Here is a 16008-nt window from a genome sequence, read left to right as displayed (position 1 = left end):
CATGCTGTGGGGATGTTTTTCCATCGGCAGGGACTGGGAAACTGGTCAGAATTGAAGGAATGATGGATGGCACTAAATACAGGGAAATTCTTGAGGGAAACCTGTTTCAGTCTTCCAGAGATTTGAGACTGGGACGGAGGTTCCCCTTCCAGCAATGACCCTAAGCATACTGCTAAAGCAACACTCGAGTGGTTTAAGGGGAAACATTTAAATGTCTTGGAATGGCTCGAATCCCCGAGCCGACTAGGTGAAAAATCTGCTGAGGTGCCCTTGAGCAACCCTAATTGCTCCTGTAAGTTGCTCTGGATAAGAGCGTCTGCTAAATGACTAAAATATAATGTAAATGTAAATACATTTTGTATAATTTTATTCATAAGAATCTTTAGGGGTGCCAATAATTTTGACACCTATCTTTTTTAGATAATGTTTTACTTGTTAAACAAAATCAATTTTTCTGATAAATTGTATTAGTATAAAATAATATACTTTTCAAATATTTTGACCATCCAATATATCTTGGTATTTATATTATTTATTATGCTCATCTTTATCACTGGTACCAATACATTTAGAGGTGACTGTATAGGTTCTTGCCTGTACATTTTTTGTATTTGTCTGTGTGTATTTGAGTGTGTGTTTGCGTGTTTGTTTACATGTGATGCGTCCTACCTGTCGAAACTCCTCACAGACCATGGTGAAGACCCAGAAGTAGAGGACAAACTCTAAGGTGGACGGGCCGTGTGGGGGCGGTGGCTTGAAGTCCAACAATAGGATATAAGCAAACAGGCCGAGGAACAGGAAGTACATCAGCACGTTGCCTAGGAACGAGGTGACGGGCGCAAACCAGAACTCCCTCCAGCGCAGCAGTACGAAGGGCCTCTTGGGATTGGAGGAGGGGGCACTTTTCAGATTGGCCCTTAGAGCAGCATATTCCTCGACATCCTCTTCCCTGAGAGGACAAAATGGGAATAATTACTTAGTGTGTGTGCATGGATGACTACGTGCATGCGTGTGTGTTTACGTTTGCATGACGTCGGAGAGGGAGAACATAGTGGCATCTCCTCCGTCCAGACTCTCTGTGTCTCGACCATGAGGCACCTCCTCTGACTTCCCCTCTTCCTCATGTTCCCTGAGAGAGAGAGAGAGACAGATTGAGAAATAAATTACAGACCGACAGACAGTTTCACCACCAGCTTCCAATTTCTCAAATTCACCCCGTATGAGGAAAATAAGGAACGCTCCACGTATAAAAAAATGTGGATGATAGAGAGAAGATAGCCTGCGAAGGGGAAGAAAATAGGAAAATAAGTCAGCATTGCGAATTTAAAATTTGAACGATATTGGAAGATAGGCTGGTGGTGAAGGAAAGGTTTATTTATTTTTTTACCTTAATTTTACCAGGGTAGACAGAGACAAGGTCTCTTTTTCAAATGTGCCCTGCACAATACAACACAAATATACACAAAATATTCATATGTGACCCGTTTCAGGACGCTTGGCATATGTCACACATTACTACTTCACAGGAGAGGCATTTGAACGTATTTTTTGTTGTTGTTGATGATCAAAATGCCTTCTGGAACGTGAACTTTCATGTGCCTTACTAACAAACTTGTATGCCATCTGTAAATACAAATAAAATTGTTAAATTACGAGCCTAATTGGTTTAGCCACGGAAAAAGACAGGAACCTTCCCGCTAGCCATGATTGGCTGAGATAATGGATGGGCTGGACATGCCGAGAGATGAGTTCGGATTGGTCTGACATGTAACATGCTTCAGACTTTAACATGAGCTGCTCAGTATGTGTAGATAATCCTAGCTACCACTGCTTTTGTAAAGCTATAACGTTAGCCATAGAGAACGGCAAGAGTGTTGCTACTGCTCTCAACAACATTGCTGCCCTGAATTTAGTATTGACAAAGATAAGTGGGAAAAAGTTGTGATGGACTACTTTCTGCACACGGTCAGTGTAAACCGGAGTGACTTGACACAACACGGCCCAAACAAGCTGTACAAACAAAACGGAAATTACACAAGGGGTTCCACTCTGCAGTGAAGCGTTCATCCATGTACAGTATACGGGTAAGAGTCTAGCTACATTTTCAGATATTATACGTTTCTAATTTTGTCGAAGTCGTTTTCATTGCAAGTTAAAGCATACTGTTAGCTAGCTAGCAAACGTTAGCTTGCTGTCTCGCTAGCTAACGTTACGTGCATGATCTGTGTAGTAATATTATTAGTATCTCAGAAATCCATTTGCATTGCTAGTTATAGCCTAACATTGAACCTAGTTGGTTAGCTTTAGCTACCTGCAGATTCATAGTACAGCATTTAATGCATGGTGGCTAGCTATGACAATCTGTTTGTATTGCTAGTAGCATGGGTTGGGATTGTGGTTCATTGTTTAGCTAGCTACATGTCTAAACAAAATACACTACTTTGCCAGATGATTACATGACCCATCAAGTTAGCCAGGTGTGTCTGGGGGTGACTACGGCCATCTATTGTATTTCATGAACATGTGTACATGTCTAGACAATAACGTGTACATGTCTAGATCTAGACAATAGTGACCCATCCACTTAGTTAGATGTGGCTGAGGTTGGTTATAACTTAGACAAGTGTGTCTGGGTAAGCATCATCTAATGATAAAATATTTTTATCTGGACACTTTCAAAAAAATGTATTGCTACTATGCAAATACGCAAGTAACCATTTCACTTTACCATTTACACCTTCTGTATCCTGTGCATGTGACAAATAAACTTAGATTATATTTTATATATATACACTATAGTAATTACTGTAGTGTTTTTGCGGACTGTATTATACTGTAGTGTTTTAGTTGTATTATCTTTGTTTTTGCAGACTGTGCTTTTGTTGTTGCGGACATTACTGTAGTATTTACTATAGTAGTCTACATTATACTACAAAAATCTATAGTAAGTACTACACATGATCAAGGGATACTACAGTGTGTAGTACTGTATATAGAATTCTATAGTAAACTGTAGTATTTTTTCATGTGGGCAGCCAATCTCCTCTGTATCTTAATGCTTATTATGTATAATATGTAACTTTGTGGGCGACCTGACCAAATTCACATAGAAATGTGAGTTATAGATCTGTCATTCTCATTGAAAGCAAGTCTAAGAAGCGGTAGATCTGATTTTATGTGCGCTATTTCTATGCTTCCCGTTCTTAAGTTTTGTTTTTGCGTATTTCACTTTTGGTTTTTTACACCAGCTTCAAACAGCTGAAATACAATATTTATGGTTAATTAAAATATATTTCACAGCAGTTTAGATGGTACAATGATTCTCTACACTATACATTGCTTGTTTTGTCACATAAACTGAAATTAGGCTAAGTATTAGAATTTTTGCAACCAGGAAATGGCGGAGCGATTTCTGCATATTGCACCTTTAATGGATTGGAAATTCTCAGACAGACAGACACTAACCTGAAGCTGATGAGGTTGGTGTAGATGAGGGGGGGTAAGAAGAAGGTGAGGACCAATTTCCAGACCTTCGTGCTCCTCTTCATATCTCCCCACCAGATCTGAGACAGCAGAGACTGCCAGAGGAAGAGGTAGGAGCAGAGTTGATCCTGAGAAACTTCAATTAACCACCCTCCATGATCTAACACAAACACTCTGGAAATCTAAGGAGCTGGTTAGTTTTATAAAGATTAATGTGAACACAGATCACACGCACACACAGATTATTAAATTTTTTATCTTCATCTTTAACTCTGCATTGTTGGAAAAGGACCCGTAAGTAAGCATTTCACTGTTGTTAACGAAGCATGTGACAAATTTGATTTGAATCTCACACCCACATAAGCAAGCACACAAAGCATGCATGCACACACAAACACACACACCATGACCTCTGACCCCTGAGTTTAGTACAGACCTGCACACCATCGTGGCTGAAGAAGTGGCGGGCGTCGGCTGAGGTGGCCATCTGCAGACAAGTAGCTTTGCCCCACACTGGAGACTGCCTTATAAGGAGGGTGAAAGAGCGGCTCTCACTGCTCTGGTAGCACTCACTGAACACGTCTAGAGAGATGATTAAAGGGTTAACACTCACTGAAGACGTCTATAGAGAGGACACAGGTCACATTAGGTTTCCCATTAGGAGTGCGGATTGATTTGCTTCAGTCCTCATCTTAAAGACATTGAGTGTGAAAGCATTGCAAATGGTCCCAGACTGGGATACCGTCCAGCAGACTTTCAGAACAGGTGGTCCCTTGCGGTCTGATGCGGACCCGCTACTAGGCATTATGGGGTAACCTTCACTCTCAAAATATAAGCTGCTCACATGTACAGTGGGGAAAAAAAGTATTTAGTCAGCCACCAATTGTGCAAGTTCTCCCACTTAAAAAGATGAGAGAGGCCTGTAATTTTCATCATAGGTACACGTCAACTATGACAGACAAAATGAGGAAAATAAATCCAGAAAATCACATTGTAGGATTTTTAATGAATTTATTTGCAAATTATGGTGGAAAATAAGTATTTGGTCAATAACAAAAGTTTCTCAATACTTTGTTATATACCCTTTGTTGGCAATGACACAGGTCAAACGTTTTCTGTAAGTCTTCACAAGGTTTTCACACACTGTTGCTGGTATTTTGGCCCATTCCTCCATGCATATCTCCTCTAGAGCAGTGATGTTTTGGGGCTGTCGCTGGGCAACACGGACTTTCAACTCCCTCCAAAGATTTTCTATGGGGTTGAGATCTGGAGACTCCAGGACCTTGAAATGCTTCTTACGAAGCCACTCCTTCGTTGCCCGGGCGGTGTGTTTGGGATCATTGTCATGCTGAAAGACTCAGCCACGTTTCATCTTCAATGCCCTTGCTGATGGAAGGAGGTTTTCACTCAAAATCTCACGATACATGGCCCCATTCATTCTTTCCTTTACACGGATCAGTCGTCCTGGTCCCTTTGCAGAAAAACAGCCCCAAAGTATGATGTTTTCACTCCCATGCTTCACAGTAGGTATGGTGTTCTTTGGATGCAACTCAGCATTCTTTGTCCTCCAAACACGACGAGTTGAGTTTTTACCAAAAAGTTATATTTTGGTTTCATCTGACCATATGACATTCTCCCAATCCTCTTCTGGATGCACTCTAGCAAACTTCAGACGGGCCTGGACATGTACTGGCTTAAGCAGGGGGACACGTCTAGCACTGCAGGATTTGAGTCCCTGGCGGCGTAGTGTGTTACTGATGGTAGGCTTTGTTACTTTGGTCCCAGCTCTCTGCAGGTCATTCACTAGGTCCCCCCGTGTGGTTCTGGGATTTTTGCTCACCGTTCTTGTGATCATTTTGACCCCACGGGGTGAGATCTTGCGTGGAGCCCCAGATCGAGGGAGATTATCAGTGGTCTTGTATGTCTTCCATTTCCTAATAATTGCTCCCACAGTTGATTTCTTCAAACCAAGCTGCTTACCTATTGCAGATTCAGACTTCCCAGCCTGGTGCAGGTCTACAATTTTGTTTCTGGTGTCCTTTGACAGCTCTTTGGTCTTGGCTATAGTGGAGTTTGGAGTGTGACTGTTTGAGGTTGTGGACAGGTGTCTTTTATACTGATAACAAGTTCAAACAGGTGCCATTAATACAGGTAACGAGTGGAGGACAGAGGAGCCTCTTAAAGAAGAAGTTACAGGTCTGTGAGAGCCAGAAATATTGCTTGTTTGTAGGTGACCAAATACTTATTTTCCACCATAATTTGCAAATAAATTCATTAAAAATCCTACAATGTGATTTTCTGGATTTTCTTTTCTCAGTTTGTCTGTCATAGTTGACGTGTACCTATGATGAAAATTACAGGCCTCTCTCATCTTTTTAAGTGGGAGAACTTGCACAATTGGTGGCTGACTAAATACTTTTTTTCCCCACTGTATGCATAACAGAGTTAATAACCACTAAATTGACATCCTCACAGTACAAATACACAGCCAGAATAAGGCTAACCCACCAAGGGCCAAGTTCTCAAACTTCTGGGCCAGCTCCTTCATAGAGAGTTTGGTCTCCGTCTCACTCTCCAGCTTAGACAGCTCCCTCAGAATCTTACAGCCTGCCAGAGCACTGTGGACAGACTCCCCTCCCTGGAGGAGAGAGGGAGAGGGGGGAGAGAGAGGAAGAGAGAGCGAGGGGGAGAGAGAGAGAAAGAGAGAAGGGGATATAAAAAGGGGAGAGATCAATGCTAAAATGCGTCTGTGCATTCGTAAATTAATGCATTTTTCTACAGATTAGTTTAACTTCAAGCATTTACATTTACATTTTAGTCATTTAGCAGACACTCTGATCCAGAGCGACGTACAGTTAGTGCATTCATCTTAAGATAGATAGGTGGGACAAAGTGTATTTAAGATACACTTTGAAGAGGTTGTTTTCGGAAGATGGACAGGGTTCCACCATTGGGGTGCCAGGACAGAGAAGAGCTTGGACTGGGCTGAGCGGGAGCTACCCTCCCGTAAGGATGGGAGGGCCAAGTGACCAGAGGTGGCAGAACGGAGTGCTCGGGTTGGGGTGTTGGGCATAGCCTGAAGGTAGGGAAGGGCAGTTCCACTTGCTGCTCTATAGGCAAGTACCATGGTGATGTAGTGGATGTGGGCTTCAACTGGAAGCCAGTGGAGTGTGCGGAGGAGCAGGGTGAAATGGGAGAACTTGGAAAGGTTGAACACCAGGCGGGCTGCAACGTTCTGGATAAATTGCAGGGGTTTGATGGCACAAGCGGGGAGCCCAGCCAACAGCGAGTTGCAGTAGTCCAGATGGGAGATGACAAGCACCTGGATTAGGACCTGCGCCGCTTCCTGTGTGAGGTAGGGTCGTACTCTACGGATGTTGTAGAGCATTAACTTGCAGGAGCGAGTCACTGCTTTGATGTTTGTAGAGAACGACAGGGTGTTGTCCAGGGTCACGTCAAGGTTCTTTGCACTCTGGGATGGGGACACCGTTGAGTTGTCAACTGTGATGGAGAGGTCTTGGAGCAGGCAGGCCTTCCCCGGGAGGAAAAGCAGCTCCGTCTTGTCGAGGTTGAGCTTGAGGTGGTGGGCCAACATCCAAGCTGAGATATCTGCCAGTCATGCAGAGATGCGTGTCGCCACCTAGGTGTCAGAAGGGGGGAAGGAGAAAAGTAGATGAGTGCCAGCCGCATAGCAATGATAGGAGAGACCATGTGAAGATATGACAGAGCCGAGTGACTTGGTGTATAGAGAGAAGAGGAGTGGGCCTAGAACCGAGCCCTGGGGGACACCAGTAGTGAGAGTACGTGGTGTAGACACAGATCCTCTCCACATCACCTGCCAGGTAGGATGCAATCCAAGAGTGTGCAGAGACGCCCAGCCCTGAGAGGGTGGAGAGGAGGATGGTTCATGGTGTTGAAGGCAGTGGCTAGATCTAGGAGGATGAGAACAGAGGAGAGAGAGTCAGCTTTCGCAGTGCGGAGAGCCTCTGTGACACAGAGAAGAGCAGTCTTGGTTGAGTGACCCGTCTTGAAGCCTAACTGGTTAGGATCGTTCTGAGAGAGATAGCGAGAGACTTGATCAGAGACAGTACGCTCAAGTGTTTTGGAAATAAAATAATGAACAGAGACCGGTCTGTAGTTTTTGACGCCAGAGGAGTCGAGGTGTTGGTTTCTTGAGGAGGGGAGCGACTCGGGCCATTTGGAAGTCAGAGGGGACACAGCCAGTGGTCAGGGATGAGTTGATGAGGGAGGTGAGGAATGGGAGAAGGTCTCCAGAGATGGTCTGGAGAATGGAGGAAGTGATGGGGTCGAGCGGGCAGGTTGTCGGGTGGCCTGACACCACTAGTCGCAGGATTTCATCTGGAGAGAGAGGGGAGAAAGAGCTCAAGGCATAGGGTAGTTCTGTGTGAGTGGGACCAGTGGATTCAATAGGCTGATTGAATGAGGAGCAGATGTCTTCAACCTTCTTTTCAAAGTGGTTGACAAAGTCGTCTGCAGAGAGGGAGGAGGGAGGAAAAGGTGGAAAATAGTTTCCTTGGGTTAAAGGCTGAAGCTTGAAGTTTAGAGTGATAGAAAGTGGCTTTAGCAGTGGATACAGAGGAAGATAAGGTAGATAGGAGGGAGTAAAAGGATGATAGGTCCTCCGGAGGTTTAGTTTGGATCCATTTTTGCTCAGCTGCCCACAGCCCTGTTCTATAGGCTCTCAATGAGGCACTTAGCCACGGCGCAGGAGGGAGGAAAGGGGACAGTGCGAGTCATAGGATGCGTAAAGGGAGGAGAGTAGGGTTGAAGAGGCAGAATCAGGAGACAGGAGGGAAAAGGGATTTAGCAGAAGGGAGAGATGACAGGATAAAGGAGGATAGAGTAGTGGGAGATAGAGAGCAAAGGTTGCGATGGCACATGGGCATCTGGGTAGGGGTTGAGTGGCTAGGGTTGGAGGAAAGGGAGACAGAAAAGGAAACAAAGTAGTGATCAGATACCTGGAGGGGGTTGCAGTGAGATTAATAAGCGAACAGCCACTAGTAAAGATGAGGTCAAGCGTATTGCCTGCCTTGTGCGTGGGAGTGGAAAAGGGTGAGGTCAAAAGAGGCAAGGAGGGGAAAGAGAGAGTTGGAAAGAAATGAATCGAAGGCAGACGTCGGGAGGTTGAAGTACGAAGAGCGGTGAGCCATCGTCAGGAAATGAGCTTATCAAGGTGTCAAGCTCATTTAGGGACTCTCTAAGGGCACCTGGTGGGCGATAGATGACAACAATGTTAAGCTTGAGTGGACAAGTGACAGTATGGAATTTAAATGAGGAGATGGACAGGTGAGAGAGAGAGAAAAGAGAAAGTCTCAATTTAGGAGAAATTAATAGCCCTGTGCCACTACCACGATGACCAGATGCTCTCGGACTATGAGAGAAAACAGCTGGAGTAGCAGTGTTCTCTGGGGTGATCCATGTAAGGTCCAAAAAGTCAAGGGACTGAAAGGCAGCATAGACTGAGATTAACTCTGCGTTCTTGACCGCAGATCAGCAGTTCCAAATGCTGCCAGAGACAAGGAATTCCACATGGGTTGTGCGCACGGGGTACACTAAATTAGAAGGGTTGCAGCTAAGGGGTGGGGAGTGAACTGGGATAGAAAACACACATAAAGCTACCAAAGAGCAAAATGTGATAATCTGAAAATAACTAGGTAAGATATTCAAGTGAGAGAGTGGCGTCGAGCCTTCCTCTCTTTCCTTCCTCGAATAATTCCGCAGAACAACTCGGCAAAACCGTCTTTGTTTCGGTGATGGTCTTAGTTTTGCGACGCTGAGAAGAACAAGGGAGACTGAAGTACTAATACTATTTTCTTATTGCCTTGCAAAGGTGAAGAGCACACCTCCCGGTAATAATTGCTGATTGCATAGGAGAGGAGAAACCAATACAGCCACTGACTACGAAAACAACAGTCGCAAATTGCCCTGACCCTTAATCCTGGTTGATGTGATCACGCGGACTGGGATATGTTCCGGGTAACCTCTGAGAATAACATTGATGTATACACGGACACGGTGACTGAGTTCATCAGGAAGTGTATAGGCGATGTTGTTCCCACTGTGACTATTAAAACCTACCCAAACCAGAAACCGTTGATAGAAGGCAGCATTCGCGCAAAACTGAAAGCGCGAACCACCGCATTTAACGATGGCAAGGTGACTGGGAATATGGTTGAATACAAACAGTGTAGTTATTCCCTCCGTAAGGCAATCAAACAGGCAAAACGTCAGTACAGAGACAAAGTGGAGTCACAATTCAACGGCTCAGACACGAGACGTATGTGGCAGGGTCTACAGACAATCACGGCTTACAAAGGGAAAACCATCTATGTCGCGGACACCGACGTCTTGCTCCCGGACAAGCTAAACACCTTCTTTGCCTGCTTTGAGGATAACACAGTGCCACCGACGCAACCTGCTCCCAAGGACTGTGGGCTCTCGTTCTCTATGGCCGACGTGAGTAAGACATTTAAGCGTGTTAACCCTCGCAAGGCTGCCGGCCCAGACGGCATCCCAAGCTGTGTCCTCAAAGCATGCGCAGACCAGCTGGCTGGTGTTTACAGACATATTCAATCTCTCCCTATCCCAGTCGGCTGTCCCCATTTGCTTCAAGATGTCTACCATTGTTCCTGTACCCAAGAAAGCAAAGGTAACTGAACTCAATGACTATCGGCCTTTAGCACTCACTTCTGTCATCATGAAGTGCTTTGAGAGGCTAGTTAAGGATCATATCACCTCTACCTTACCTGACACCCTAGACCCACTTCAATTTGCATACCGCCCCAATAGATCCACAGACGATACAATCGCCATCGCACTGCACACTTCCCTATCCCATTTGGACATGAGGAATACCTATGTAAGAATGCTGTTCATTGACTATAGCTCAGCCTTCAACACCATAGTACCCTCCAAGCTCATCGTTAAGCTCGGGGTCCTGGGTCTGAACCCCGCCCTGTGCAACTGGGTCCTGGACTTCCTGACGGGCCACCCCGAGGTGGTGAAGGTAGGAAACAACACCTCCACTTCGCTAATCCTCAACACAGGGGCCCCACAAGGGTGCGCGCTCAGCCCCTTCCTGTACTCCCTGTTCACCCATGACTGCGTGGCAACGCAGGCCTCCAACTCAATCATCATGTTTGCAGACGACACAACAGTAGTACGCTTGATTACCAACAATGACGAGACAGCCTACAGGGAGGAGGTGAGATGGCGGAGTGGAGCCAGGAAAACAACCTCTCCCTCAGGGTCAACAAAACAAAGGAGCTGATCGTGGACTTCAGAATCCACATCAACAGGACCGCAGTGGAGAAGGTGGAAAGCTTCAAGTTCCTCGGCGTAAACATCACTGACAATCTGAAATGGTCCACCCACACAGACAGTGTGGTGAAGAAGGCGCAACAGCACCTCCTCAACCTCAGGAGGCTGAAGAAATTTGACTTGGCACTAAGACCCCATTTGCAGAGGCACAATTGAGAGCATCCTGTCGGGCTGTATCACCGCCTGGTACGGCAACTGCACCACCCACAACCACAGGGCTCTCCAGAGGGTGGTGCGGTATGCCCAACGCATCACCGGGAGCACACTGCCTGCCCTCCAGGACACCTACAACACCCGATGACACAGGAAGACCAAAAAGATCATCAAGGACATGAACCACCCGAGCGACGACCTGTTCACCCCGCTACCATCCAGAAGGCGTACAGGTGCATAAAAGCTGGGACCGAGAGACTGAAAAACAGCTTCTATCTCAAGGCCATCAGACTGTTAAATAGCCATCACTAGCCGGAATTACTGGTCACTTTAATAATGGAACACTAGTCACTTTAATAATGTTTACATAATGCTTTACTCATTTCATATGTACAGTCATGGTCAAATGTTTTGAGAATAACACAAATACTAATTTTCACAAAGTCTTCTGCCTCAGTTTTGATAATGGCAATTTGCATATACTACAGAATGTCATGAAGAGTGATCAGATGAATTGCAATTAATTGTAAAGTCCCTCTGTGCCATGAAAATTAACTTAATCCCAAAAAAACATTTCCACTGCATTTCAGCCCTGCCACAAAAGGACCAGCTGACATCATGTCAGTGATTCTATCGTTAACACAGGTGAGAGTGTTGACGAGAACAAGGCTGGAGATCACTCTGTCATGCTGATTGAGTTAGAATAACAGACTGGAAGCTTTAAAAGGAGGGTGGTGCTTGAAATGTTAACCATGGTTACCTGCAAGGAAACACGTGCCGTCATCATTGCTTTGCACAAAAAGGGCTTCACAGGCAAGGATATTGCAGCTAGTAAGATTGCACCTAAATCAACCATTTATCAGATCATCAAGAACTTCAAGGAGAGAGGTTCAATTGTTGTGAAGAAGGCGTCAGGGCGCCCAAGAAAGTCCAGCAAGCGCCAGGACCGTCTCCTAAAGTTGATTCAGCTGCGGGATCGGGGCATCACAAGTGCAGAGCTTGCTCAGGAATGGCAGCAGGCAAGTGTGAGTGCATCTGCACGTACAGTGAGGCGAAGACTTTTGGAGGATGTCCTGGTGTCAAGAAGGGCAGCAAAGAAGCCACTTCAGGGACAGACTGATATTCTGCAAAAGTTACAGGGATTGGACTGCTGAGGACTGGGGTAAAGTCATTTTCTCTGATGAATCCCCTTTCTGATTGTTTGGGGCATCCAGAAAACACCTTGTCCGGAGAAGACAAGGTGAGCGCTACCATCAGTCCTGTGTCATGCCAACAGTAAAGCATCCTGAGACCATTCATGTGTGGGGTTGCTTCTCAGCCAAGGGAGTGGGCTCACTCACAATTTTGCCTAAGAACACAGCCATGAATAAAGAATGGTACCAACACATCCTCAGAGAGCAACTTCTCCCAACCATCCATGAACAGCATGATGGAGCACCTTGCCATAAGGCAAAAGTGATAACTAAGTGGCTCGGGGAACAAAACATCAACATTTTGGGTCCATGGCCAGGAAACTCCCCAGATCTTAATCCCATTGAGAACTTGTGGTCGATCCTCAATAGGCGGGTGGACAAACAAAAACCCACAAATTCTGACTAACTCCAAGCATTGATTATGCAAGAATGGGCTGCCATCAGTCAGGATGTGGCCCAGAAGTTAATTGACAGCATGCCAGGGCGGATTGCAGAGGTCTTGAAAAATATATATTGACTCTTTGCATAAACTTAATGTAATTGTCAATAAAAGCCATTGACACTCATGGAATGCTTGTAATTATACTTCAGTATACCATATTAACATCTGACAAATATATCATAACACTGAAGCAGCGAACTTTGTGAAGACCAATACTTGTGTCATTCTCAACTTTTGACCACGACTGTATATACTGTATTCTATTCTACTGTATTTTAGTCATTGCCACTCCGACATTGCTCGTCCTAATATTTATATCTTTCTTAATTCCATTATTTTACTTTTAGATTCGTGTGTATTGTTGTGAATTGTTAGACACTACTGCACTGTTGGAGCTAGGTTAATATGTGTGTGTGTGACCAATAACATTTGATTTGAACAATAATTTGCAGGTTAATAGCAGTCAGCAGTTTACACACCAACTAGGCTACTGGGAAGACAGGCAGCACTTAAAGTAGATCGCCCTAGCTAGCAAGAAAACAGTACCAGATAGACAAAAATTATACTTATCACTCCTGAAGATATCAGGAGTCCTCTAGCTATAGAATGAAGCACTCATTTGAGAGTAATTGTTATCATTGTCATTACAGCTGCCTGTTCCCATACATTATTAACTGACTCACCTGGTCAGTTAAATAAAATAATAAATAAATAAATTACCATCTCCCAGAAGTAGACGGCCATCTCGCTGCGGTTCTGCAGCACAGCCCAGATGAACAGAGAGGCCCACGGGTTGAGACAGCTCTGCTCCCTGTACGAACAATCCCCCAGCAACAACTTATTCACTTGCTGAGAGGGGAGAGAGATATATAGAGCGAGAGATCGAGAGAGAGAGAGTGAATACAGCTTGGTTAGCACAGCAGTCACAGTTACATTCTATGGCAAGTCATGCAGTGGTATAACCTTAGCAGTGTTGATAATTCAACTATATTGGTGGAGTGGAGTCTACTCTATAACATGAATAAGTAGGCCTAGTTCACATCACTGGACCTTGGCATTGAGAACAGATGCATTTGTAATTCATGGACCCTGGTCAAAAGTAGTGCACTACACACTTAGGAAAAAGGGTTCTAAAATAGTTGTTTGCGGAAGGGATAAGGTTCTACCAAGAACTGTTTTCATCTTAAGAACCCTTTATGGAAACTGAGGTTTCTTTGTAAGGCAAAGGGTTCTACCTAGAACCTTTTTTTGAAGAAAGGGTTCTTTGATGATTCATTATAAGGGAAGAATGATTGAAAGGCAAGAAGGGTTCTACATAAACTGTTCTGAATCTAAATGAGCTTTAAAAAAAATATATATATATATATACACTGAGGGAAAAAAGTATTTGATCCCCTGCTGATTTTGTACGTTTGCCCACTGACAAAGACATGATCAGTCTATAATTTTAATGGTAGGTGTATTTGAACAGTGAGAGACAGAATAACAACAACAAAAATCCAGAAAAACACATGTCAAAAATGTTATAAATTGATTTGCATTTTAATGAGGGAAATAAGTATTTGACCCCTCTGCAAAACCCTTGTTGGCAATCACAGAGGTCAGATGTTTCTTGTAGTTGGCCACCAGGTTTGCACACATCTCAGGAGGGATTTTGTCCCACTCCTCTTTGCAGATCTTTTCCAAGTCATTAAGGTTTCGAGGCTGACGTTTGGCAACTCGAACCTTCAGCTCCCTCCACAGATTTTCTATGGGATTAAGGTCTGGAGACTGGCTAGGCCACTCCAGGACCTTAATGTGCTCCTTCTTGAGCCACTCCTTTGTTGCCTTGGCTGTATGTTTTGGGTCATTGTCATGCTGGAATACCCATCCACGACCCATTTTCAATGCCCTGGCTGAGGGAAGGAGGTTCTCACCCAAGATTTGACGGTACATGGCTCCGTCCATCGTCCCTTTGATGCGGTGAAGTTGTCCTGTCCCCTTAGCAGAAAAACACCCCCAAAGCATAATGTTTCCACCTCCATGTTTGACGGTGGGGATGGTGTTCTTGGAGTCATAGGCAGCATTCCTCTTCCTCCAAACACGGCGAGTTGAGTTGATGCCAAAGAGCTCCATTTTGGTCTCATCTGACCACAACACTGTCACCCAGTTCTCCTCTGAATCATTCAGATGTTCATTGGCAAACTTCAGAAGGGCCTGTATATGTGCTTTCTTGAGCAAGGGGACCTTGCGGGCGCTGCAGGATTTCAGTCCTTCACGGCATAATGTGTTACCAATTATTTTCTTGGAGAATATGGTCCCAGCTGCCTTGAGAGCATTGACAAGATCCTCCCGTGTAGTTCTGGGCTGATTCCTCACCGTTCTCATGATCATTGCAACTCCACGAGGTGAGATCTTGCATGGAGCCCCAGGCTGAGGGAGATTGACAGTTCTTTTGTGTTTCTTCCATTTGCGAATAATCGCACCGACTGTTGTCACCTTCTCACCAAGCTGCTTGGCGATGGTCTTGTAGCCCATTCCAGCCTTGTGTAGGTCTACAATCTTGTCCCTGACATCCTTGGAGAGCTCTTTGGTCTTGGCCATGGTGGAGAGTTTAAAATCGAATTGATTGATTGCTTCTGTGGACAGGTGTCTTTTATACAGGTAACAAGCTGAGATTAGGAGCACTCCCTTTAAGAGTGTGCTCCTAATCTCAGCTCGTTACCTGTATAAAAGACACCTGGGAGCCAGAAATCTTTCTGATTGAGAGGGGGTCAAATACTTATTTCCCTCATTAAAATGCAAATCAATGTATAACATTTTTGACATGCGTTTTTCTGGATGTTTTTGTTGTTATTCTGTCTCTCACTGTTCAAATAAACCTACCATTAAAATTATAGACTGCTCATTTCTTTGTCAGTGGGCAAACGTACAATATCAGCAGGGGATCAAATACTTGTTTCCCTCACTAGTGTTTACCTCAGTGTTTATAACTTCAATATCAAGAGTTTTAGTAATCTGTTACGTTTAAAAAGATAGGTGTGAGAATGTTTTAAACTGTACCTATATGGGAATATTTGTGAATGTATCTGGTATTCCCTTCATTATTTTACCTATGGGTCGATCCTCCAATGAGTACCTTTTGGGTAGTGTAACTTAATAAAAAAATATATATATTTCAGGTTTGAACGTAACAGGATTGACGATCTGATCTTACATTTTTTATTTTTTATTAGTCATTTAGTAGACGCTCTTATCCAGAGCGACTTACAGGAGCAATTTGGGTTAAGTGCCTTGCTCAAGGGCACATCGACAGATTTTTCACCTAGTCGGCTCGGGGATTAGAACCAGCAACCTTTCGGTTACTGTCACAACGCTCTTAACCACTAAGCTACCTGCCGCCCATTTAATCAGCCA

At 44.5% G+C, this 16008-nt stretch overlaps 1 protein-coding gene across 1 annotated transcript in view; it reads right to left on the bottom strand.

Annotated features, from left to right (window-relative positions):
• Positions 1-16008, bottom strand: part of LOC311143377 (transient receptor potential cation channel subfamily M member 4-like) — a 98989-nt gene that overhangs the window by 25887 nt on the left and 57094 nt on the right. Inside the window, exons 13-18 of the mRNA XM_084179213.1 lie at positions 13333-13461; positions 5992-6121; positions 3920-4065; positions 3466-3578; positions 1022-1129; positions 670-949 (exon numbers count right to left, since the gene is read on the bottom strand). Of these exons, the coding sequence (XP_084035339.1) occupies positions 670-949; positions 1022-1129; positions 3466-3578; positions 3920-4065; positions 5992-6121; positions 13333-13461 (906 nt within the window). The remainder of the gene's footprint in view (positions 1-669; positions 950-1021; positions 1130-3465; positions 3579-3919; positions 4066-5991; positions 6122-13332; positions 13462-16008) is intronic.

Source organism: Coregonus lavaretus (genome assembly GCF_964263955.1).
Source record: "Coregonus lavaretus genome assembly, chromosome: 2".
Taxonomy (NCBI): Eukaryota; Metazoa; Chordata; class Actinopteri; order Salmoniformes; family Salmonidae; genus Coregonus; species Coregonus lavaretus.
The sequence above is the reverse complement of the archived record's forward strand: the minus strand, read 5'-3'. Positions and strand labels throughout refer to the sequence as shown.